The sequence below is a fragment of the Ambystoma mexicanum genome, chromosome 3q, assembly GCF_040938575.1.
Source record: "Ambystoma mexicanum isolate Mex_15411 chromosome 3q, UKY_AmexF1_1, whole genome shotgun sequence".
Taxonomy (NCBI): Eukaryota; Metazoa; Chordata; class Amphibia; order Caudata; family Ambystomatidae; genus Ambystoma; species Ambystoma mexicanum.
Genome location: NC_090926.1, coordinates 193,102,659 through 193,126,716, shown reverse-complemented (window position 1 = coordinate 193,126,716; position 24,058 = coordinate 193,102,659). Strand labels below are relative to the sequence as shown.

The following is a 24,058-nucleotide window of genomic DNA, read 5'->3' as shown; positions in this document are numbered from 1 at the left end:
GAAGCTAAAAGAAAGACTTTTGGAAAATGTAGACGAATACTTATTTGGGCTTCTGTGTAAGAGAAAATCCACCTCCTTGCTATTAGGAGGAGCGAGTCACTGACAAAACCTGGGAAAAAATGGCTGGCCGTACGACATTATGCCATGCACCATGACGGTCACAACGTGCAGGGATTGCTTCAAATTTACCACACAGCCATAATACCTGGCATATTGTATGCCTTGGAGGCACTCCCATGCAGACGGGTAAAGTGGCTTGATCGCCTCGAAGGAAAGGTCCTATGCACTGTCATGAGCCTCCCAAATTCAGCCCTGGTTGAGGCACTTCGATTAGAATTTGGGTAGATGTCACTGAGGGCCTCATGGAAAGTACAGAAAGCCTTACTCTATGCTAAACTCCTGCAAACAAGTTAAAACTTATTAAAACTCCTGGGGAAAAAGATGAACATTGGTGAAAAAAAACGGATTTATTGTAGAATTGAAATACTCTTATCAAATATCTTGAAGAATTAGACCTAGAGATTGAGATTCTTTACACAGAGCCCAACTTTGAAAAAATAAGTAAAAAGAGGTCAAAGCTATGGGACAGGGCTAAAACGATCGATATCCTCCATTCAAAGAGAAGATTTTAAACAATTCTCTCATCTGAGCTTTCTTATGCACCAACCATGTAGCTACCTGACCAAGTCCTGCCCCACAGAGCTAAAACGCTTCATAATTTACCTACGATTTAAACTTCTACCGACAATCGAGTATACTAGTAAATGGAAAAAAACTCAATCGAACGAAAGTACCTGCCGCCTATGTGATATGAATGTGGAACCTATCCGCCACATATTGACAGATTGTACATTTTTAAAAGACTGCCATTATAAAGGTTACATTGATTATGTGTCACACATTGAGGACAACACCAACTATCAATTCTGGTAAGCGCTAGTTGGCACAGAGTCAATAATCATCACAGCAGCGGCATAAGCAATATTGAAGGAGGATCAAGAGAGATTTTGATGTTATACTTGAGTAAAAATGTATCAGCTTTTATAATTTCTGATGGTTTTAGATTTGAAAATGTACTTAGGTTTAAATTTACCTAATATTGTTGATGCACGATACATGTATATTGGATTTATTTCTTTTTTAAATTGATTTTTTTATTCTGTAATGAGCTGATAATTATTTTACACAAGAGTCACTGTTAAATACTTAGCACAATAAACCAACACACATAGGTATACTTTACAATACTTTCAAAGGCCACTTAGTTGGTAGTTGCTGAACGCGCACTGCCGTACTATCGGTAAGGACGCGCACACACAAAGTAATACAGTAATATACAATAGTGATTTCTAGGAAGGAAAACAGTTAGTTAATGGTATCCTAGTAGAGCTTCAGGTTCTATAGGTGGTTTCCCTGCACAACAAGTCCAAAATGCAACCCTAGCTAAAAGGCAGTTCAAAAGAGGCTTAAAGTCATGAAAAGCAGCACAAGTCAAAAGTTCCGGTGAATACTTTCTAGTCTCTAGGAAAGAGTATACAAGAAGACTTAACAAACGTTGGAGACCCCGTTATACGACTCTCTAAGGGGACACAAGCAGTGGCTTGAGTCGGAAATAAGAGGAGGTTGCCCTGGACACCTCTACGTACGCTCAAACACTCTGGAGCGACTTTCTAGAATAAGGTAAGCCATACCTTTTTCCCCACAGTACCTTAGGTTTGAAGAAAACGTTTGTGGTGGATGCTCCGGAATGTTGTAGTTCTGGACCCGACCTCCGGATTCCTTGGCCTGATGACGAAAGACAGGACAATGGATGAGATCTCTTAGCAGCAGTCTCGAGGGAGGATCTCTGGCACGCTTTCATCAACTTATCTAGTTACTCTGCGCTTTTGGCACGTTTTCTGCAGCACAAACAAAGGACGCGATTTGCACAGTCAATCTTCTTCCTTTCATGCAGTCCCACAATCTGATGCATGGATCTGGGCGAGTTGGATCGGATCTCTGGAGTGTCCCTGAGGGTTCAGCAAATATTTTGGACGGATTCAGCCTTTCCATGACGTTGCCCTCGAAATGGGCAGCAAGCCTCCTGGTATTAGGGTTCTGCAGCTCTGGAAACTCACAGGACCTCGGGAGATGGCTCAAATCAAAGTTTGTTTTGGGACCGGTTGTTCCCACCAGTCAAAAGGAAGGAGTCCTCTTTAGAGTTCCTCTGTCGCATAGAAAATGGGGTCAGGACATCAGTGTTCACTTCACGGTGTTGCAAAGGGTCTGCAGGCATCTCTGGTTGTCTTTTTCGGTTATTTCAGCTTCCATTGGTCGACTTGCTTTTCACCCCAGACGCCTCACCTTTTATATAGTTCCAGCACTCACTCTTCTGCAATATTCCTCAGCAGTTTATAGAAAGGCGTGTTTGGCTGTCCAATCAGGGCAGCCAGACCCCGATAGGAGCTGGTCCCATTCAGGCACTCTGGCAGACAAAGGACGAGGGTGGAAATCTCTTCCCCCACTTTCTGCCTGCCAAGACACTCTGGAGCCTAGGCGGGGACACCCAAGGATTCCTGCCAAAGGCAAAACACACACGCCGGCCTCAGCCCTTAACAAAGAACAACCACACTAGTAATGGCGAAAAAAAGAAGGGAGGCCCCCAAGTTGGTACTTGGATGCCCCTAGTGTGCACTACAGAGGCTATGGATATAGCCTGCAGTACAAAAATCACACAATAGTTGATATAAAAACTATAAATCTCCCTAACAACCATTCAGACTGAGTGCAACTGGGACAACAGGCAATATGTTTTACAACTTGATTTGATTTTAATATTTCTAAAGGGGAACCTGGCAGCGAACTGCATCTAGGCACAGATGAAGATCCATATGAATAAAGTAGGCAGCTAATACAGACTAGAGACAGAAATCATTTAAACAGATACGTTTTCATTTGCTTTCGGAACCTGGGTAAGGAGTTAATTTGCTGCAGATATAGCGGAAGGGAATTCTAAGCACGAGGGCCCACATAAGCGAACCGTCTATATATCCCAGGCAGTGGTTCTCAAAAAAGGAATTACTAATAGACCATATTCTTAAGAACGCAACGTACGAGTGGACAGTAGGGCACCATTTTAGATGTCAGATAGGTGAGTGGAAGCCCATGAATGCACTTAAAAACAAGGCATAAGATTTTAAACTCTATCCGCTGTTGAACAGGTAACCAATGCAGGGCTCTGCAGAACTTTGAAATAGATGTTTTCCATGGCAGTGAGAACATTAAACAAACTGCTGAATTTTGCACCACATGTAGGCACTGTAGTTGATATTTTGGGATTCCTGATGAGAGCATCGCGGCAGTCCAATTTAGAATTGGTAAGGGTACCTACTACAAACAGTCCTTCGCAAAGATCAATGGAAGCACAGGTTTTAGGAGTTTCAATTCATAAAAGAAAGATTAAAGAATATGATTAACTTGTGAATTGCAACATAGTCTAGAATGCCAAATACAGCCCAGATTTTTTACAGACTGTGTATAATTGGTTACATCCCGAATAAGATAGGGCAGGGAACGGAGGGCATCACCGTGGCCAGCTTCTTCTTAGAGCCAAAGACAATAATATCGGTTTTAAGGCTGCTTTAGACCAACCTAGAACTGCGTGCCATCTGCATATGAATGATACTGCAAGTCAAATTGTGGAAACATTTAAAGCAGTGAGCGGATGTTAATATTAAAGAGTAGAGGTGACAAAGATGGCCCCTGCAGGCAGACCACATGTAACTGGTAATGCTTCTGAACAAAAAAGGGCCCATCCTAACCTGTTGAAATCGTTCAGTGAGAAATGAATCGAACCATTGAGGCCAGGGACGTCCAGGTACCGCAGAATCCACTGTATCAAAGGCTGCCAACAGATCCAGCATGACAAGCATGCTGATGTCACCTTCGTCAGCAGCTTGGAGGAGATCATTGCAGACAACCAGCGCCATTGACCAGGTATGAACCCCGAATGGAAATCATCCAGAATGTTACATTCTTTTAATGCCTCGGTCACAACCTTCTCCAAAATGTTTGCTGGACAAGGAACATCAGTCATTAGCCGATAGTTTGAAAGAACTGTGTGGTCCAATGTGGGCTTTTTTAGCAGTGGGGGGGGAGGAATTGGCTCTTTAGTTCCAGTGGTGCACAGCCCTAAATCAGTGAACCATCAACTAGAACTTGAATGGGCTTGGAGAGGGCTTGCGCATGTTGTTTGGCCAGTGGTCAGAGATAATTAGTTGGTTTAAGATTGGCAATAAGCTTCAATATTTTCTTCTGTCACCATTGAAAATGTAAATTAAGGTGCAGTTACCCCTTCATCCATCACCTGGTCAATAGTGACCTCAGTAGAGCCGGTCACTGTTTTGGAATCCATATTACATCTAATCTGGCTGATTTTATCCAAGAAAAATACATAAAAATAATTTGCCATTTTGTGAGAGTTCGAAAGGCTAGTATTTAGACAAGTAGCATTAGAAAAATTACTGATTGTCCTAAAAAGGGCTTTTGGCCTATTATCTGCCAGATTTATCTGCTTTTGAAGGCAGGAAGATTTTGCCAATATGCTCTCACTCATACATATTTAATGCAAGCTTAGCTTTAACAAGATCACAAGATTTTAAATTTTCACTAAACCATTGGTCGTTTCTTTGCACATTTTTTACTTTCTTGGGGAGCTATAGTGTCACAATTAGCTTTTAATTGCTGGATCAGATTCGTATATAAGTGCATGTTAATTCCTTTAATGATCCCAATACATCACAGTGTAATTTAGTTGCAAGAATATGGTTGAGATCTTTTATTTTTACGTAATTGTGGAATAGTGAATACCTTTGATTTTCCTACGATATAAATCGGTAACCATGCTTAAATTCACCAAATAATGTCTGACCAGCTAACTTGAATATTATCAAGATGGCAAAAGGCAAGACCTCTGAAAAATACAGAACCTAGACAGTGACCAGTGGCGATTAGAGAGGATATGGAGATGAAGTGAATCAAGAATATCTTTTTTTTTATCGTTATTACACCAGATGTTAAAATCCCCTAACAAAATTAACTTTGAGTAACAGAGGGCTTCTGTACCCAATTAAGCATCCATGGAGTTCAGAAAAACACTAGCTGGTCCCGGAGGTCAATAATACAGGACCACTTGACAAGATGTAGTGGGTGAAAACTGGCACATACAGGATACCTGTGAAGTTTCATCCCAGTTCAAATTCTTACATTTTGGAGCTCGCAAGCGCTTTTAAACAGAATAGCTACTCCCCCCGCCCATTTTTTGCTGTTCCCAATTCACTTACTAACTTACTATGCAGTGTGGAAAATATATTCTGACAAACTACTCTGGATGAAGGGTTGTTATGCAGGAGGGCAAGGCTCCCAATAATGTAGAAGAAGAATACTGAAGGAGATCACTTATAAGCAACCAGGGAACGTACTAAAGAATTGATGAAGATACAGATTGTGGTTAAAGTGGAGGTTCCAAAATAGTAGAGACAGACAAAAACAAGAGGGAAAGATGAGAAGACAGAATGGAGACACGGTACTGAGGTGACACATTTTTATTTGACTCCATATTTTTTTTTAAGTTTGGAGTTGAAATGATTTTTTAGGGAGTAAAAAAGAAACCAACTCCAAATGCAGTTCTTTGGATGGAAAGTAAAATATATTGTATCTTTGAAAACGATAGTCCAGTGCTTCTTGGACCCCAGTAATTCACAAATGAAAGCACACATTTTCACCTCTTTCGAACAAACAGTAACAATGGAGCTCATTTCTGTGGCACAGCTTCATTGGTACCACTGGTTCTAACAGATCCATGGATCTGTGAGGAGGCAGACTCCCATACATCAATTGTTCCCCGTTTTGGGGGCGTTTACCTGTTTTTACAGGGTAAGCATGGCGAGTAAGACGATTATCTGTAGAGCTGTTTTAAGGCGGTATTTGCACAGGCCTCTGGTCAAGGCTGTACCACCACTAACCTTAAGTTGGGGCAGAGCACCCAACCCAAAAGTGAAGCCGAACCTTTCTTAAAATGGTAGCACAGCAGAGCAATCAGGCTTAGCTCTAGAAAGAGGAAGCAGACTGAGAGAAAGGTAAAATTAGTCCACACACTTATCCATCAGAAAATAACCCACTGGTACACTGAAAAATACATTATGTTACACATATATATTTTAGTTAATTAGTTTAGCAAACCCAACACAGTATAAAATAACTTGTGTGTTATAATAACGGTAAGTGTCAGTGACTTTAGAAGGGTTTTAGGTGGGTAGAGCGTTACCATAGAAATCAATGCGACAAAGTCAATACCAATCTGTATGTATAGGAAAAAATGCAGCGTTACCCCCACAATGCCGATTTGGCAAAATACAACCCATGGGGAAACTTCAATGGAGAGTTAGAGGTTGGTTCAAGAACCAGACCCATTTATGTAGATGATGCACAGCAGGTGAGAACTTCAACGGAAGCCAACTAGAAAATGCAGTTCAGACCTGCCTACGAATAATATCTACCACAGGGTGAGGGTGAGTATCTTGAATAACCCCAGGACCCAGAAGTAAGTACTCGCAGTGTTTGTTTACCGAAAAGTCAGTTCCAGGTAGGCTAAACAACCAAGACAGCCCCTTTAGCCAGAAGCACAAGCAGTGGCGAAGACTACTCCAAGCAAGGAGGGTGACTACTAGAGAAAGACAGTCACATGAAAGGAAGGGTGCCCACCACAAGACAGTTGCATGACTATGGTGGGGGCAACCCAGGATGGCTTTGAAAGATGGGTTGGAGGTGGGGGGGCGGGGGGGGAGTCCCAACACCCATCCAGGAAGGCAGCAGTATCAAGGAAGACCCCTTCAGTGATGAACAGCAGCAAGCAGGGTACAACGACTTGGAGCCTGACCCAGCATGAAAAGCTTACCCCAGCACACAAATGGAGCCAGCAGGATGATGGAGGAAGCAATGGTCTGAAAAAAGCGGTGAATTCTCCAGTAGGTAATGAACCTGCTTCTCCCAAAAATGTCAGCACCAAGCTTAGATACAGAGTTTCCCCATTTAATATCGCTGCTCAGGAGGGACTGGTGAAAGTCAGCCCACCAAAACCAATGGGGGGCTAGGGAGAGAGGCTTAGGAGGTCAGACTATCTGGTTGGTCCTTTCATCTGCTGCTCAACCCAGAACTTCCCTCCCCTTGCCACAAGAGGAGATATAGCCAGCCCAGGAATAGAAATTGATCTACTACCAAAAAGGTAAATTCGGCTATCAATGCAGGAAATTGGCTTGGACCCCTGGTGAAACCAAATTAAATAAGAGCTGCAACCTACCTACCCCCTAAAATCAATGTAGGAAGTCTGGGAAACAAATGTGTTGCTTAGGAAGCACCACTGGGCCTGGTAGCCTTAGGAGCGAACCAAGACCATATGCTCAAATAAGGATTGACATGTCAAGGGGTCCTTCTGACCACCAAAAAGAGGTTAGTGATGCAAAAACAAAAAGGAGCCAAAAAGCAAAAAAGGTAGGGGGACCCTAAAAAAGCCCTACAGAATCCCCAAAAATGAAATTCTGTCTCAACATGCTTTATTGGGGAAGGCAAGGTTAATTCCTGAATTAACTGCTGTAGCAAGTAAAGTTGGCTTAATGCAGGAGCCATTCTGGCATCTGTGGACTGCCTTCTTCAGAGATTGTCCTAAAACATACCCCATTTGCCCAGATCTGAAGCTGGCGCTAGACCATAGCAGAGCATGCAACAAAATGAATGGGGTGAAGAGATGAAAGCACAAGAGCTTGGCATGCTTGCTGTGCGACTTTCACCTCCAGCCAAACAATAAAAACATGCTCAATGGATCTCCCTGAGAAGTACCAGCAACCAGGAGCACTATTACTGCAGAAGGTGTTGGCACTCAACGCCACAAACATTCTTGAGCAGCAGAGTGAATTTGAGAGAAGAGAATGGATACCTCACTGATTAACAGAACCAGGAGCCTTGGCTGATGGGCCAGGAAGTCGGGTCAGCAGTAGCAAGCAGGAAGGGACAACACAAATAAGGCGGGGAGCATCAGTGAATCATCACAGGCTACTCCAGGAAACACTTACCAATAAGAACACTGTCCATTGCAATGTTGCTGGTCAATATGCCCACTCAATCCTTAGGAAAAAGCAGAGTTCCTTTAAGACTCGCATGCAATTTCTAAATCCACAAAGATTTCCAGCACTCTGCATTCTTAGAGATTCCATTATGCAGGAAGAGAATCTAGGTAGAAACACAGGACAACAAAGGGGAAAATCCCTGGAGCTCTGACATTCTTGGCCCAACACCATGTGGGTGAATGACGCTTTACATACTTCATGTGCACAACCTGCGCCACTGACGCGTGGCCTTAGCATCTCTATTCATTTTGAGGAGGCAATAGGCCGATCGTGGTACATCTCCTTCAAGTCTTCTCTGCACTATAAAACTCAGAAACCGCTAGGGACCCTCCAGGTACTGGAAGTTGAGCAGCAGAGGAGTTGACCAACAAAGCAGTGCAAGCCTGTCCCAACAAATGTAGGATGGTGCTTCGGCCAAATCTGTTTTTTGCAAGCCTGTCCCCAATTTCTGCACAGTCACACCCTCTCGTTCACCCCACCATATTTGGCAATCTTCTACAGCTACGCTGTTGGCAGTGGACGGTGCTATCTAACACAAAGTCAGAGTTCGTTTGGCACACCTCACTGCTGCAATGATTCTCTGGCCTCCATCTAACTCATGGACAACACATGAAGGAGGACAAAATGTGAAGGAATCAATGGTGTGAGTGCTGTTCAGCTAGTCTGTATTCAATTCATGAATCTGGCCAACTCTCATAATCGGTACTAGCCTCAAAGGCATTGCCACCAAGGCAGAATAGGAGCCAATGTTGATTGACCCATAAGTGCCAGATTGGGCGTGAGAGAGTTGGGCATGGAGACACACTAAGGAGAAATGATCTCACAAAGCCAAGTTCTGGGACTTCCTATAGACCTCCCCAACACACATGTGCTGCACATAACCCAGTGTCTTACGCAAGCTAACACTATAATAAAGATTGATAGGTTGCAGTATTTGGAAAATTGTCAAAAGAAGAGTACTACTAATCTGCATTAAATTGGAGCCAGCCGCCACCCTAAACCTGCCGGTTAGGTTTATAGAAAGCTCAGGCACAAATAAAAGGATCTTTCCACGGACCACCTACTGAACAATCTGTCCTTTTTTCGCATGCCTTCTCTAGTCAAGAGGTTTATTTAAAGTAGGAGCTTCTTGTAGAAAGGCTCTAGAAACCAATCCCGACAGTTCTTTAAAAAAGTCCTTTTCCTGAGATTTAAAAGCATTGAACGTGAAGAGAACACTGGAACTAACATGGTATTGCAACACAACTAGGCAGATGGCAAAATCTGCCCATTTGTGTCAATTATGCTCGCTGAATATGCAATAGTCAAAGTCACAAAACACTCACCAACAAAACATACGCTCTGCTAACTGCTAAAAAAGCACTACCAGCTTGAGGAATTTTGTTAACCTGCACTGGTCAAAAAGGTGATAACATCCCCTTACAAGTGCTGTGTGATAAAACAAAAAAATGCCATGACATTAATATATAAACCATCAGCCCTGCTACCAAATGAAAGGTTCTCTTATTAGAATGGAGTCACGTTGTAGGAGTCAGGCAAGAGTCTCAACCAGAAGTGGCAGGTTACATCAGGATAAGATACATTGGGGAGAATACTCGCCATCACATCAAGCATCGAGGCACCAATTCACTCTCTTGCCACAGTCACTCATACATTCCAGCCTACAGCAGACAATAAAACCATTGCCCATTTGCCAGAAACAAACTAGCAAACGTATCCCATTATATCAGACACACTAAACAATTCCGAATAGAGATTTGTTGCCCGGAAACGCACCTGAAGCTTTTGCAACGGTATTGCTGAAAAATATCTAATGCAAACACTGTGAATCCCATAACATGGGCTTTTTTCAATTAATTTTAACACAACAAAAATATAGATGGGGAGTTGGGTTGGGGTATTGAGGTGGTGCATTTATTTTTGCTGTTTTGTGTTAAACTCCAAAGAGGAGGGCGGTGGAGGGGGTGAATGTCTACGGTACCCAGTTATATCGACCAGATGTGCGACTGTGTGGGTCACCAAATGGATAAGTTCACATCCACAAATACGGAACGTTTGTTACAAAGTGCATCCTGATGTATCACAATGCCATTGCAAAGAATCTCACCAAAATCTCTTGGTGGCAAAGTCTGGGCCCAATAAGTCCCATTAACAAAACAAAGATTCCTCAGCAATTATTTTCTTTTTTAAATGCCTCTAAAATTATAAAAAAAAAATGGGAAAGAGGGACAAATCGGGACATTAGGTCATCCTGAATCCAGGCCAATTTTGAAGGTGAAGTGGACCAGTTTTCCAAATATCACTCCAGCTACTACGGTGATGAAAAACTGGACTTTTTAAATGTAGTATTCATGGTTCAACCCCTTAAATTCATGAATTGAAAACAGGTTAGTTCTGCTAAATTTTTAAGGAGAAAGCACAGCATAAATCAGTAAATCAGACCATCTACCCGAGTGATTTGCCTTCGGAAAAATAAATAACAGGAAAACTCCTCTACCACACATTTTCATTGGTATAACAGACCAATCAATGTCCATTTACGATAATGGATTCGCACAGCACTAGTGTCCCAAATGCCTATATATTCAAATGATGGAACTCCCGTTTCCAATTGGGAGACACAAAAAGTATGGAATTCTATACATTCATTAGTTAACTATTACCATTTTAAATAAGAATAAATGTAAAATGTAAAGATGTGTGCCAAAATATTTGCTTTTTCATGCAACAACATGTTGAAGTCACCAACACTACATCCTATATCCTTGGCGAGGGAGGGAGGCTGGGAAGGGGAGTCAGACATTCCTATTAATATCCAAATACCTTCCTAAAGGATATGATCATTCCAAAGTGGACACCAAAAATCACATTACTGATGCTTCACATCATACTCTGGGATTGGAAAACCAGACGGGCGGCGTCAGGCTGAAGAGTAGATGTACCTTCACACTTCTGCCTCCCCACTCCCATATCGCCTCCTCCCCAAGAGCATCAAGTCTAGACCTCCTATGAAACCAAACATTTTTCTACATTTTGATAGAGTTCAACTTCTGAAAGAACTGGACAACAGACAACCATCAAGGTGACAGTCCTTGAAGCCCAAAGGACAGGTCAGAAAGCATTACAGTGTTTTCATATCTATACCCACCCTGTGAGAATAGACTGCTCCAATATCTATCTTGTAGGGGTTCATTTTCTGCATCTCCTTCTCCAGCTCATTCTGGTTGCTGAACGACTGGTATCGAACGTAGATATCATCTTTCAATGTGAAAGAAAACTCACGATTTTGGAAATAATTCTTCGTCACTAACAAAAACCAAAGAAAAAAATAACAGAACAAAGTCAACTTTCAGCCACAAAAGAAGTGACAAAGCCCATCAAGACACGACAATTGTTTGGCTTGGCCAACAGGTAATAAACAGTTGCTTTGAACAGGGACACAGGTCCGTCCATTAAATAATATTCATGGAGGCCTTTTCCTGGCCGTAAAGCTCATGCTCCATTTTAAATTTGTCAGTTAAGAATATGTCTCTTTAAAGCAAAGCACAACAATCGGGTACATATCAGATTGCTTACTATAGCCAATAATATTAGGAAACGATTAGTCATGAACTCCTGGAACTAAACAAACCACACCCAACATTCATGGAAGATGATGACCTGGACAAAAAGGTAACCCTGCTGCATTCCTGGATTATAACTACTATAGACAACATCGCCAAAGAAAAACCCTTTGCTTCTTCTAATAAACGGTCAATGGCAAAATGGTTCTCCCCACTACTTAGCACCATGAAAAGAAAAAAAAACGAAGACTGGAACTTGATTGGAGAAAAGAAAAGGATGCGGCGAAATAACTGAAATTCCTACAACACAACAGGGCTTACAAAAATGAAATACAAAAAGCAAAGAGGAAACACTACTACGACAACCGAATCTTCGAAGCACCAAACACCCAAAAAGAGCTCTTCAAAATTATAAACGAAATCAAAAACCCTCCGGGATGCAACAACACACCAACTCCGTCCACAAAACTCTGCAACGACCTTGCAGACCACTTCAAAAACAAAATCACCAACATCCAACAAACCATACAAAGCAGACCGTCTGATCTGCAACCCCCACCTACAGCCAGGAGGAGCACCCAAACAAACTACGAGGTTTCCCAGAAATATCAGTGGAGACATTCGTCAAACTGGTGAATGAAAGTAATAACTCAGGGTCCCCCGAAGACCCCTGCCCACCAGACATATACAAATCGATTCTTAAACAAGGAACACCCATGCAATATCACAGGAACGTCCTCAACCATTCCATCACAACTGGGAAAGTGCCACAAGCCTTCAAAACTGCATACATCAGGCCACTACTCAAAGATACAGCGGGAAACGTAGAAGACCTCTCCAACTACAGACCCATTTCCAACATCCCGTCTACAGCCAAGCTGCTCGAAAAGTACATATACAAAACAACCCAAGAGTTTATAGAAGAGCACAGCCTACTAGACCAGGCACAAGTTTGCTTCAGACCACTGAGAGGAATGGAATCAGCTCTACTCTCAATATGGGACGATCTAAAAATCAACGCAGACTCGGACAACAGCACTGCCTTGATACTCCTAGACCCATCGGCAGCATTTGACACAGTCGACCATGACACCCTCATAATGAGATTAGAAGGACTTGGAATAACAGACATCGCCCTACTATGGATCAAATCTTTCCCAACTAACAGAACAGAAACCGTATGGATGAAACCCTTCAAATCCAGCCCGAGAGATTCCACCTGTGGAGTACCACAAGGATCATCCTTCTCCCACTACTATTCAACATCTACCTATATCTACTTATCAGAATCATCAAAAGCCACGGCCTCACCTGCTACAACTACGCTGACCAAACACAAATAATCTTCAGAATACAAGACAACCCACAAAGAAACTCAACGCTAGAAAACTGCCTCTGCGATGTATTCTTCTGGATGAACTCCAACTCCCTCAAAATCAACCCAGGCAAAACCGAAATAATGTTTGTCACAAAAAATGGAGGAGAAAACCAATTCATCCCTTGGCCAAGGGAACTCGGGACAACCCCAGCACCCTCACCTATTGTAAAAAAAACCTGGGGGTTCTGATGGAGAATAATCTCACGCTAGAGCCACAAGTAAACGCTCTCAAGAAATGCTTTTTTTTTTAAAAACAATTATTTTTAAACAACACACCAAACTTTACAACTTTTAGGACGTTCATAATCAATGTCAAATCAACACATTATACATTTCCCGTCCTCCCCCCCCTCCGTCCCCACAAACTCGAGCCGTTTCATCAGTGTCATCCACATGAGCATTTTCGGGAATCTCAGTGCTTATCGACTCATCTGAGTCTTCTGTGTCATGACTGACCTGGTGAGGGGTAGCTATTGAGGTCACCAGTTGCCGCCAGGCCATCAGGGGACCCACTTCCTCTTCTCCCCCCCTGGTGGCGGCTTCAAACCAAACCGCAGTTTCTGCTTCTGCCCATCTCAGGAGGTCCACCCACCATGTCTCCACTCTAGGCCTATGGGCCGCCTTCCAACACATTGCAATCCTGCTTGGCCAGGACATAGGCCAGGTCTTTCATTTTGTTGATATGCTTTAAATTACGTGGCCTGGGGAAATTCCGAAGCATGCATGCCCCAGCAGACCCCTTATCCAGCACCACACCCCCACCGGCCATTTTCGTCTTGATTTCTTCCCAGAATCTATGCACCTCTGGGCAAGCCCAGAACATGTGCAGCAACCCTGCCTCCTCCTCTCCGCACCTGGGGCATTTCTGTATGGCTGAGCCTCCAAACCTGGCTATTCTTGCAGGGGTCAGATAGGCTCTGTGGGTGACATACTGCTGGATCTGCTGGAATCTCGCATTCCGGGAACCTTTTCATGGTATCTTTGAGCTCTATCCCATTGCCCATCTGTCATGGATTCTCCCATCTCCTTCTCCCAGTTATGCCTCAGCTGGAGTAGCTCCCTCTCTGCCTTCGCCCTTAAGAGTTCATATATCCTGGATATTGCATGTCCACCCTACGAGATATCGTACATCATTTCCAGGGTGGCATCAGGTTCTTCCGCCAGTGGCGTCTCAGGCCACCTTCCCCTGAACCGTTTCAAGAGCCTGATGTATGTAATGTATTGGCCACTATGCACCCCGGTCTCCTCCTGTAACCTATGAAATTCCAATACCTCCCCTTCCTGCCATATGTCTCCGAGGATGGCTAGACCCACCGGTTTCCAGTACCTACGGACAGCTTCGAACAACTGGGTGTCGTCCCCGCATAGAGCCACTAGCGGGACTTGCTGAGAGAGCAGGTCCGGGTCGCCCACCGTTTTCCATGCTCTGCGCCAAACTTCCCAGCCCAGCTCCAATAGTCTCCCCCCCCACCATCTTAGTTTTATGCATCCACACTGCCTCTCTTAAAAAGTATGGGGCTGAGTCACCCTGCAGAAGCCTAGCTTCTGCCGAGTCCTCCGCAGACAACCACCTGGCCACATACAACAGCTGTCCCGCCAAGTAATACAGTTCAAAGTTTGGTAGGTTTATGCCCCCCTTATCACAAGTGTTCTGTAGCTTCCACAGGACCACCCTATTCCTGGAGTTGCCCCATATGAAGCCCCTGCACATGCCATGGAGTCTCACAAAAAAGCATCTGGGGATCAAGTATGGGACATTCACAAAAAAGTGCAAGAGTCTGGGCAGAACGACCATTTTGAGCAGCGCTGCTCTCCCCATCATGGCCAGTGGTAATCTAGACCAGAACGCCATGCTATTCCTAATGCCCTCAATCGCTTTCTCTGTATTATGTTTGTGCTTTATCTCCATCTTGTGGTAAATATTCACACCCAGGTACTTGAAAGTCACGGTCTGCCAGGGTATCTGCAGGACAGGTAGCCTCGTCGATGGGGTTCTCCTATATCTTCCCAAGGGAAACAAGCTAGATTTCCTGGGGTTCACCGACATGCCCGAGAGGGTGGCATAACGATCCATCACCTCCAGCACATATTGCAGGTTTTCTTCCGGGTAGTGCAAGTAGAGAAGCACATCGTCTGCAAACAGTGATATCAGGTGTGTGCCCCCTGTCGTGCGAATACCCACCTCCCCGTATTGTTGCCGCAGGCATATTACTAGCGGCTCTAATGCCAGGATGTATAACCTGGGTGTCCAGGGACAACCCTGTCTGGTCCCCCTGCTAAGTTGCCATTTGTCTGAAATTGTGGGTCCAGTTTTAACTCTCGCAATCGGGGAGCTGTATAGCAGCTGGACCCATCTAGTATAACCTGGTCCCATTCCGTATCCTTTCAGGGTCGCTTTCAACCACGGCCACCGCACTGACTCAAAGGCTTTCACCACGTCCAACGACATGATGGCCATCTCGCCCGAGTCTTCCTTAGTTTGATCAATGATATGGTGCAGCCTCCTGTGGTTATCTGTGATATTTCTGCCGGGGACATAACCCGTTTGGTCTGGGTGTATGAACTTGCCGATTACCCAAGGTATGTTGGCTAGCACTGCCGTGAGTATTTTGCTATCCTAATTAAGCATGGACAAGGGCCTATAAGACCCGCATTTCACATCCGGCTTACCTGGTTTCAGGAGCGGGACGATCACTGCCTCGCGGAGGGACGCCGGCAGTTCCCCCCCGCTCATAGGCTTCATTAAACATGGCCAGCAGCGGCTGGAGTAGCTCCTGCTTGTATGTTTTATAAAATTCGCTGGTTAACCCATCCGACCCGGGCGCTTTACATGTGGGGAGGTGCTGGATCACCGCCTCCAGTTCGTCCGCGGTAATGGGGGCGTCTAAGTCTGCGCGTTCCAGGTCATCCAAGGTGGGCAGCCCCATATCCTCTATTGTTTCCAGTATTTTTTGGCTCATGTCCTCTCCTGTATCTTGATATAATCGTCTATAGTACTTGAGGAACTCCCCGTTTACCCCCTCCTGGGTGTTATAAATTCGACCTTCCGCATCCCTGACCTCTCTGATCACCGAACGCCAGGCCAGTAGTCCACCCGGCCTATCCCCCCCTGCATGTACCCTCTCTGTGTATCTCTTATAATTAAGTTCACTACAAGCTAACTGTAAGTCTTTTATCTTGGCGCTGTTCTCTCGGGCGGTCCCCTCGCTTTGAATAAGGCCCTCCAGCTTTTTCTGTTTCTAGCAGTTCCCGTTCAATACCCCGTTGGAACCCCTTATTTTTTTATATGGCTACCCCACGCACCACCACCTTGAATGCCTCCCATACTGTTCCCACAGAGCGTACACTGTCCGTGTTAATTTCAAAGTATTCCTCGATGGCCTCCCTCAGATCCTCTCGAAATTCTGCATCCTGTAGAGCCTCAGTTCTGAGCCTTCATGTCGGGATACGCGCTCTGGGGGGTTGATGTTGCCACTCTAGGACCAAAGGCGAATGGTCGGATAATACCGTGGCCTTGAATTCGGCCCACACCATTTCTCCCGCTATCTCTGCCGCTGCAAACACATAATCCAACCTTGTGTGCAGGTCATGTGGACGCTGCATAGTGCGAGTACTGCCTATCCATTGGGTGTAGCCTCCTCCACACATCCTCCAGACCGAGGTCTATCAATAGTGTCCTCAATGCTTTAGCTGCTGGTGCTGGCTTCCCTGATTTATCATCTGACCTATCTATCCTGGGGTTCAGGGTGCAATTGAAATCCCCTCCCCACACCACCGCGCCACCCACCAGGGGGCTAATTTTTCTGTATAGGGACTTAAAATATGCCGCTGTATCGTGGTTAGGGGCATACAGGTTTATAATATTCACCTCCCTATTTTCCAGGAGCCCCGCCACCACCAGCGTTCTACCCTCTGGGTCTATTGTTGAGCAGAGCAACTGAAACGGCACGTGCAGTGCCACACAAGTGATCATCCCTCTTGCATATGCCGAGTATGCGGCACCTATGACATTACCCTTCCATTTTCTACTGACCACCTCCAACTTCTCCTTGGTAAGGTGGGTCTCTTGTAGCAAGGCTATGTCAATGCGCATCCTCTTTAAATACATCATCACTTTGTTCGCTCTGAAGAAATGCTTCTTCCTCCTGCGAGCGGCAAAGAGAATCTTACTGTTCCTATCGTTCACCAACAAAACAACCACCACCATCATCATTGCCCTCGTCATGTCCAAAGTAGACTGCGCCAATAGCCTATACCTAGGCATGCCTGAACGACTCCTAAAAAAACTACAAAGCTTTCAAAACACGCCAGCCAGACTACTTCTGAAACTACCCTGAAGAGAACACACCGCACCAGCGCTGAAAACACTACATTGGCTACCAATAAAACAACAAATAAAATTCAAAACAATGTGCATTACGCACAGAGCAGTACACAATGAAGGCGCAGAGTTCCTAAGAGACAAGCTGCGCCTACATCAACCAACAAGAATGCTCAGATCAAACATGGACATCCGACTGGAACCGAAGTGCCCTACAGCAAAAGAAAACTTGGAGGATCCCCCTTCTCTCACCAAGCCCCGAAAACCTGGAATGACCTTCCAAAGTACATACGTAACACAAGAAACCACCTATTATTCAGGAAATTACTCAAAACCTGGCTCTTCACGTCTTAACTAGAAAAACTGGCGACAGGGGCACTGACATAACTAAAAACATCAATGAACGTAGAGCAGCCGCGATACGCACTGATCAATCAATGGGGAAAAGCCAAGGTAAATATCCCACGGCATACTAAAGGACCAAACGGGAGACAGCCGCAATACGACCAAAGACAGTAAACATAGCAAACTAAGACAGAAATATTAGGACGAATCATCAAGTGGACCATGACCTTAACTATTACCTTCCCCAACAGCCCTGAGGACAAAACAGAGAGGGAAAGGAAGCACTGCACCATGAGCCCCAATGCAGTGGGTGAGAAACAGAATGTTTGATCACTACACACTGTCCACCAATACACAGCATGAAGCACAATGCCCCACACAAAACTACAACTAAACAATAGTCCCAAGGATGTTCACTCCACGGAAACCAAAGAACCAGTCAAGACAGAAGGATCCACTAGGACATCACATCAACACAACTCCGACCATGAACCATTCAAAGCCTTAACTGACCAGGGTCACACTAGATAACCTGAGAATAGATATTACCTACCCAGTCTCACACCTGAAGATTGGTTCAGGCGCACCTACCAATCCAAACTATACTCAATAGGATACAGTTGGATCAGCACAACACCACCAAAGCGAGTCGGCCGACGAGGAACCAGCAACAACCCAACCCGCAGGTATACAACTCTAACGGAACCATAAGTACCTGAATCAGGATACAGACGCCACTAACCCAACCCTCAACCTTCTGCATACTTAAACCCACACAACCATCTCTCTCCCAGCAATCCGCACGCACTTTACCACACCACATGAACACCTAAACTTCACCAACAGCACTCGAGGCCTCGCCCAATCTGATACTAGCACCAAAGCCCAGCACTCGGTGTATACCGAGCTGAAGCTGCCACCAGCACACCACTTCTCCCACTCTCCTTCTCCACTCTTCCCGACTAACCCTACCCGCCCGTCCTGTTTGCACATCCGCCAGAGCGCCTGGGGACCAATTCCGTTGGTGACGGTGCGCTGTACAAGTACCCATAACATAACATAAACACAAACGAAATGTAAGCATTTCAGAAGCTACAGATTGAAAGATAGATCACAGCTTATTACACTTTTTAGCAGTTTAAACAAAGCAGCTTTAACTAATGATACTATAAGACCACGTCTTTTTATGGGTTGCGGAGGTGGAGGAGGGTAGAATGTAGTATGTAACTCCTCTACACCAGATTTTCATTGGTGTAACAGACCAATCAATGTCCATTTCTGATAGTGGATTCCCACAGCACTAGTGCTCCAAATGCAGACAACATTCAAATGACACTCACCTTATAAAAACGTGTTTCCAATTTGGAGGCACAAACAGTAGGGAATTCTATACATTCATTAGGTAAATATTACTATTTTAAATGAGAATAAATCTAAAGCTGTGTGCCAAAATCTTTAATTTTTCACGCGGCAACATGTTGAAGTCACCAACACTACATCCTATATCCTTGGCGAGGGAGGGAAGGAGGGTGGGTAGGGAAGTCAGAAATTCCTATTAATATTCAAATACCTTCCAAAAGGATATGATCATTCAGAAGTGTACACCAAAAATCACATTACTGATACTTCACATCATACTCTAGGAGTGGAAAACCAGACTCTGGCACCGTCAGGCTGAAGAGTAGATGTACCTTCGCATTTCTGCCTCCCCGCCCCCCTCCCCCAATACCACCACCTCCTCCTCCTCAAGAGCATCAAGTCTGTACTTCTTATGGAAGCAGATATTTTTCTACCTTTAGTTGGAGTTCAACTTCTGAAAATACTGTGGTATCCACTCTCCTTGGGCAGAGTAACGGGAGTCGGGGGTGTCCCCCGCTTACCATTGTGGTAAGCAATGGACAAGAAGGTTTATAAAAAAATAATTTTTAAAACACCCTGCAGCGTCAGCTGCGACCCACGTAAGCGGGAGGAACTGACGCTGCAGGGATAGCGGGGAGTCAGCAGGGCACTCAGAAGTGTGACGCTGTAAGGTAAGTGGGGTGGGGTCGGGTAGGGTAGGGTAATGCGGGCCCAGGGTCGCAGGCAAAGTGATCTATCTGATCACTGCGCCGCAATTGGCATCAACATTTTCATCGACGCAATTAGGGGCGGTGCAGTGATCACATAGATTTGTATAGAACTACCAATACAAAGATATACTGGGGCAACTAACGTAAGGGAGAACTGGGGGCAACTAACGTAAGGGAGAACTGAAGTGAAAGTCGAAGTGGTCCTGCAGAGGATTATGGTAAAAAACCTTGCACATTCGAAAGTCTTCGACATCAATGAAAGTTCCGAGGCTGGCTGAGGGAGACCGGAAACATGAAATAAGTTAGGGGAAGGGAACCCCTGAGAAATGTGAATAAAGCTTGGGGAAGGGGACCCCTGCAAGCGCTGTGATTGCAAGGCCTGAGCCCGGCTGAGGGAGACTTCTGAACTTTTGTTGAAATGTAAAAGAACGTTTGAAAAGATGGAATACGCAACTTTAACATTGAAGGCCAAGCAGGCCTCAACCCATGTTTTGTACGCTCTATTTTTTTGATAACCTGAGCCAGAGTGTGCCCTACTGTTTATGGGGACCACCTTACTCCGTGCTGTCCAAGGAGAGCTGACTCAGCCACCTTGATCCTTTATTTTATAACACCGACTTTCCTTTGCATACACATTCCCCTTTACACACTTTTTTTTATAAGAGATGGGGCAGGCATTAGGTTTTTAGTATAGGCCATTTTGATTTGACATAGACTGACTAGGACAGTGTTTTCTTTATTATTTGATGGTAGAGCCTACTCCCCTCATAGCTATAGAGCAACATACGAGTTTTCCCAAACCCCAAGAATCTAATAAAGGTATTGAAACATGTAACTTTTGTGTCAGTGTCATACTTGCGATACCATGCCTCCCTTACACTACACACTCCCTGGGCCACACTGTAGACCTTATTTTTTGTGCTAGCTGACACGGTCAAGGTCCATTCTGCACTGCCATTGTTAAGGTCAGACAACGACCTTGCTCCTTTCAGTGAGCCTTGTTGTATTCCACGGGCTCGCTGGAAATGGAAACAGGAAGATTTGTGTAGATTGCCACAGATCTCTGACAGTTTTTCTCAGATTCGGTCTACGGATTCCTCTTCTTCAGCAGGATTGCTGATGAGGTGGCGCGGTTAAAAACACAGAGTAAACTTCCCAGACACTCTGCACCTTGGTAACCCTGGAACTTCGTGCAATTAAATTTGTATATAAACGGGCGGAGCATGCTTGGCTCTCGACCTACTCCCCTTCAGACAGATCTTTGCTTAACCTCTTAAGTGCCATTGAGGTTCCCCCCCAGTGCCAATGGCTTTTTTTTTTTAAATTGCGGTATTCACCGCCCAAACCCGCCAACATTTCCCCCCTCATTAACCCCTTAAGTGCCACCGACGAGCCGGCTCGTCGGTGGCAACCTGGAGCGGTTTTTACCGACGAGCCGGCTCGTCGCTGGCATTTAAAGGGTTAATACATCTCGTCTAGATTATCATTGAGCTATTCAGACTGCCAATATTACACTAATTGTAGATCTACGGCAGCAAATAAACCCAAAAAGCTATTCTCCGTGGTTAAGGAGCTTTCATGTTATTTCCCCCTCATGTCCAAGCGTCTCAAGACTGGGGGGATTCTCTGGTGGATTATTTTGCCCAGAAAATATCAGAACACATTTTCCGATTTCCATCTCTGACAAACAGCAGCCCCGTCCCTTGCCAGTTTCTCCTCCACAGCCAAGTCTGTCCTCTTCCCTTCCTTTATGGAGGTCTGTGAGGATTGTGTCCTTGGAGTTATCTTGGGTCTTAAATCATGTTCCCTTCCTTGACCCTATTCCTCTCCATGTGCTTAAGGAGATAGAAACTGAACTTGCTCCCATTATTAACTCTGCAGTCAATGGGCCTCATTACAAGTCAGCCGGTCCGGAAACAACAGTGGCGGTAAATCCGCTGCCACTCTTTTTTCCGGACCGGCTGATTCCGAGTCCTGCAGGCGGGAGGTGTCACTCCCACCAGGTCTGACCTGGCGGAAGTAACACCACCCGCCTGCAGACAGACATGGAAACACCGGCTCTGTCATAGACGGAACCAGCGTTTCCATGGTCCCCATCCCCATGGAGTCCGATGGGACTCCATGGGAATGGGGCTTTACAGAATTCCGCCTCCAGAAATACCGGGTCACCAGAGTTGTAATGCCCCGGTGATTCCGGCAATCACGGAGGCGGAATGGAATTACCAGTCCAGCGGCAGCCTGCCGGTTTTTCCAGCATGGCTACCGCTGGACTCGTAATGAGGCACAATTATTCTTTTATTGGTGGTACTGTCCCGATAGCCCTTAAGGAGGCACTGTTTTTTCCCCCTTTTGTTTTTTCCCAGCCCAGCCTGGATCCCTCTAGTCTGGTCAGTTTTGACCCATTTCCCTGTTAAGGTTTCCTATTAAGGTCCTGGAGGCTACTGTTCGTTCACAATTGAAAGACTTTCTGGAGGACAATCTGATTCTTGATCCCCCCCATCAGTCGGGTTTCCGCCCCTTGATGGGGACTGAGTCAGCTTTAGACTCGCTTCTCAGTGACATTGCTACGATTCGAGACCAGGGTGGAACGTCTCTCCCGATTGTCCTCGACTTATCTGCAGCGTTTGACACTATTGACCACCTTACTTTGTGTCAATGTCTTAAAGACGTCTGCATTACAGGAACTGCCCACCAATGGTTTACTCCTTTTCTCTCAAACCGCTTACAGTCGATCTCTCTTCCGCCTTTCAGGCCAGAGACATCTGTGATGACTTGCGGGGTCCCCAGGGCTCTAATTTCTTCCCTGCCATTTAATATTTATGTTAGGCCTTTGGCAAAACTAATCCACACTCATGGCTGTTTCTATTCCTACACTGAGGACACCCAATTTATTTTGAGAGTGGATCAGAATATAATGGACTCTGCTATACGCCTTAGATCTCGTCTTACCGCCATTGGTAGCTGGATGAACTCCAACTGGGTCAAGCCTAATGGCGAGAAGTCAGAGGTTATGGTCATAGGCCCTCTGGCTAATAGTCTGCTGTGGATGTCGGACATTTGGCCTTCTAGTTTAGGGAACTTGCCAGTGGACTTGGTGAAAAATCTTGGCATTAAAATCACCTCTTTTCCATCGCCTGAACCACTGATTAGTGATCTGTAAATCTGGCCTTTTTAAACTTAAAACACACAAAATGGTGATTCAATTTCTGCCTGTGCACTTTCGGCGCCTGGTGATTTCCACAGCAATCTCTGGAGTCCTTGAATACTACAATGCGATCTTTCTTGTACAGCCAAAATATCATATCCATCGGCTTCAGATTCTGCGGTATTCAGTGGCCGCGACTTCTCATGGGCCTACCTAAACGTCCACATTCTTCTCCCATCCTGGCTCAACTTCACTGGTTGCCGGTCGAGAGTAGAATCAAGTTTAAGGACCTCTGCACGACTCACTGTTTGTTTGATTATTGATTTATATGGCGCACCGGACCAGAAGGTATGAGGGCGCAAGCATTACAAGTATATTCTCATCTTAGAAACCGTACTGTACATTATTTACATTATCATACAAGGGTGCTGTGAGTAGAAGCAGTTATAAAGATACAGAATAAAAATTACAGCAGAGTTGCAAGTTGAACAATTTAGAAGTAGTTGCATGGTGACATTTATTGGTCTTTGTTCTTAAGCCACTAGTTATGCCTAAATTGATGGTAGGGTTGGGGTGCTCTGACGGAGGGTGGTAGTGTGTTCCAGTGTTGGGCTGCTTTCACCTGGAAGCTGTTGCCGCCCGTTTTCGTACGCTTGAATCTGGGAACAACGAGCAGGTTTGCATTGCTGTTTCTGGTGTGTCTGTTGGGCGTGTATCTAGTTATTCTGTCTGATAGATAACGGGGAGCTGCGTTGTTAAGGCATTTATGGGTGAGGGAGGCTACCTTCAGCAGGATTTTGTCTGAGGTGGGGAGCCAGTTGTGAGTTCTCCTAGTATTCGAGATGTGTTCTCTTTTAGGGAAGCTAAGCGCTGCTCTAAGAGCATTGTTCTGTAGGATTTGGATTTTATTAGTGATCTGTTTGTTGGCGCCTACATAGAAGGAGTTACAATAATCCTTTTTAGAAAGTATGAGAGCCCTGGCTAAAGTAATGCAGCTTTGGGTGGAGAGGAAGGGTTTGGCCGAGCGTATAAGCTTGCATGTGTGTGCAGTAGAGGATGCCATGGAGTTGACCTGTTT

At 45.0% G+C, this 24,058-nt stretch overlaps 1 protein-coding gene across 1 annotated transcript in view; it reads right to left on the bottom strand.

Moving 5' to 3' along the window:
• PRIM1 (DNA primase subunit 1) overlaps nucleotides 1–24,058 on the bottom strand; it is a 349,710-nt gene that overhangs the window by 243,409 nt on the left and 82,243 nt on the right. The window contains exon 2 of the mRNA XM_069653478.1: nucleotides 11,308–11,465. Coding sequence (XP_069509579.1) covers nucleotides 11,308–11,465 — 158 coding nt within the window. The remainder of the gene's footprint in view (nucleotides 1–11,307; nucleotides 11,466–24,058) is intronic.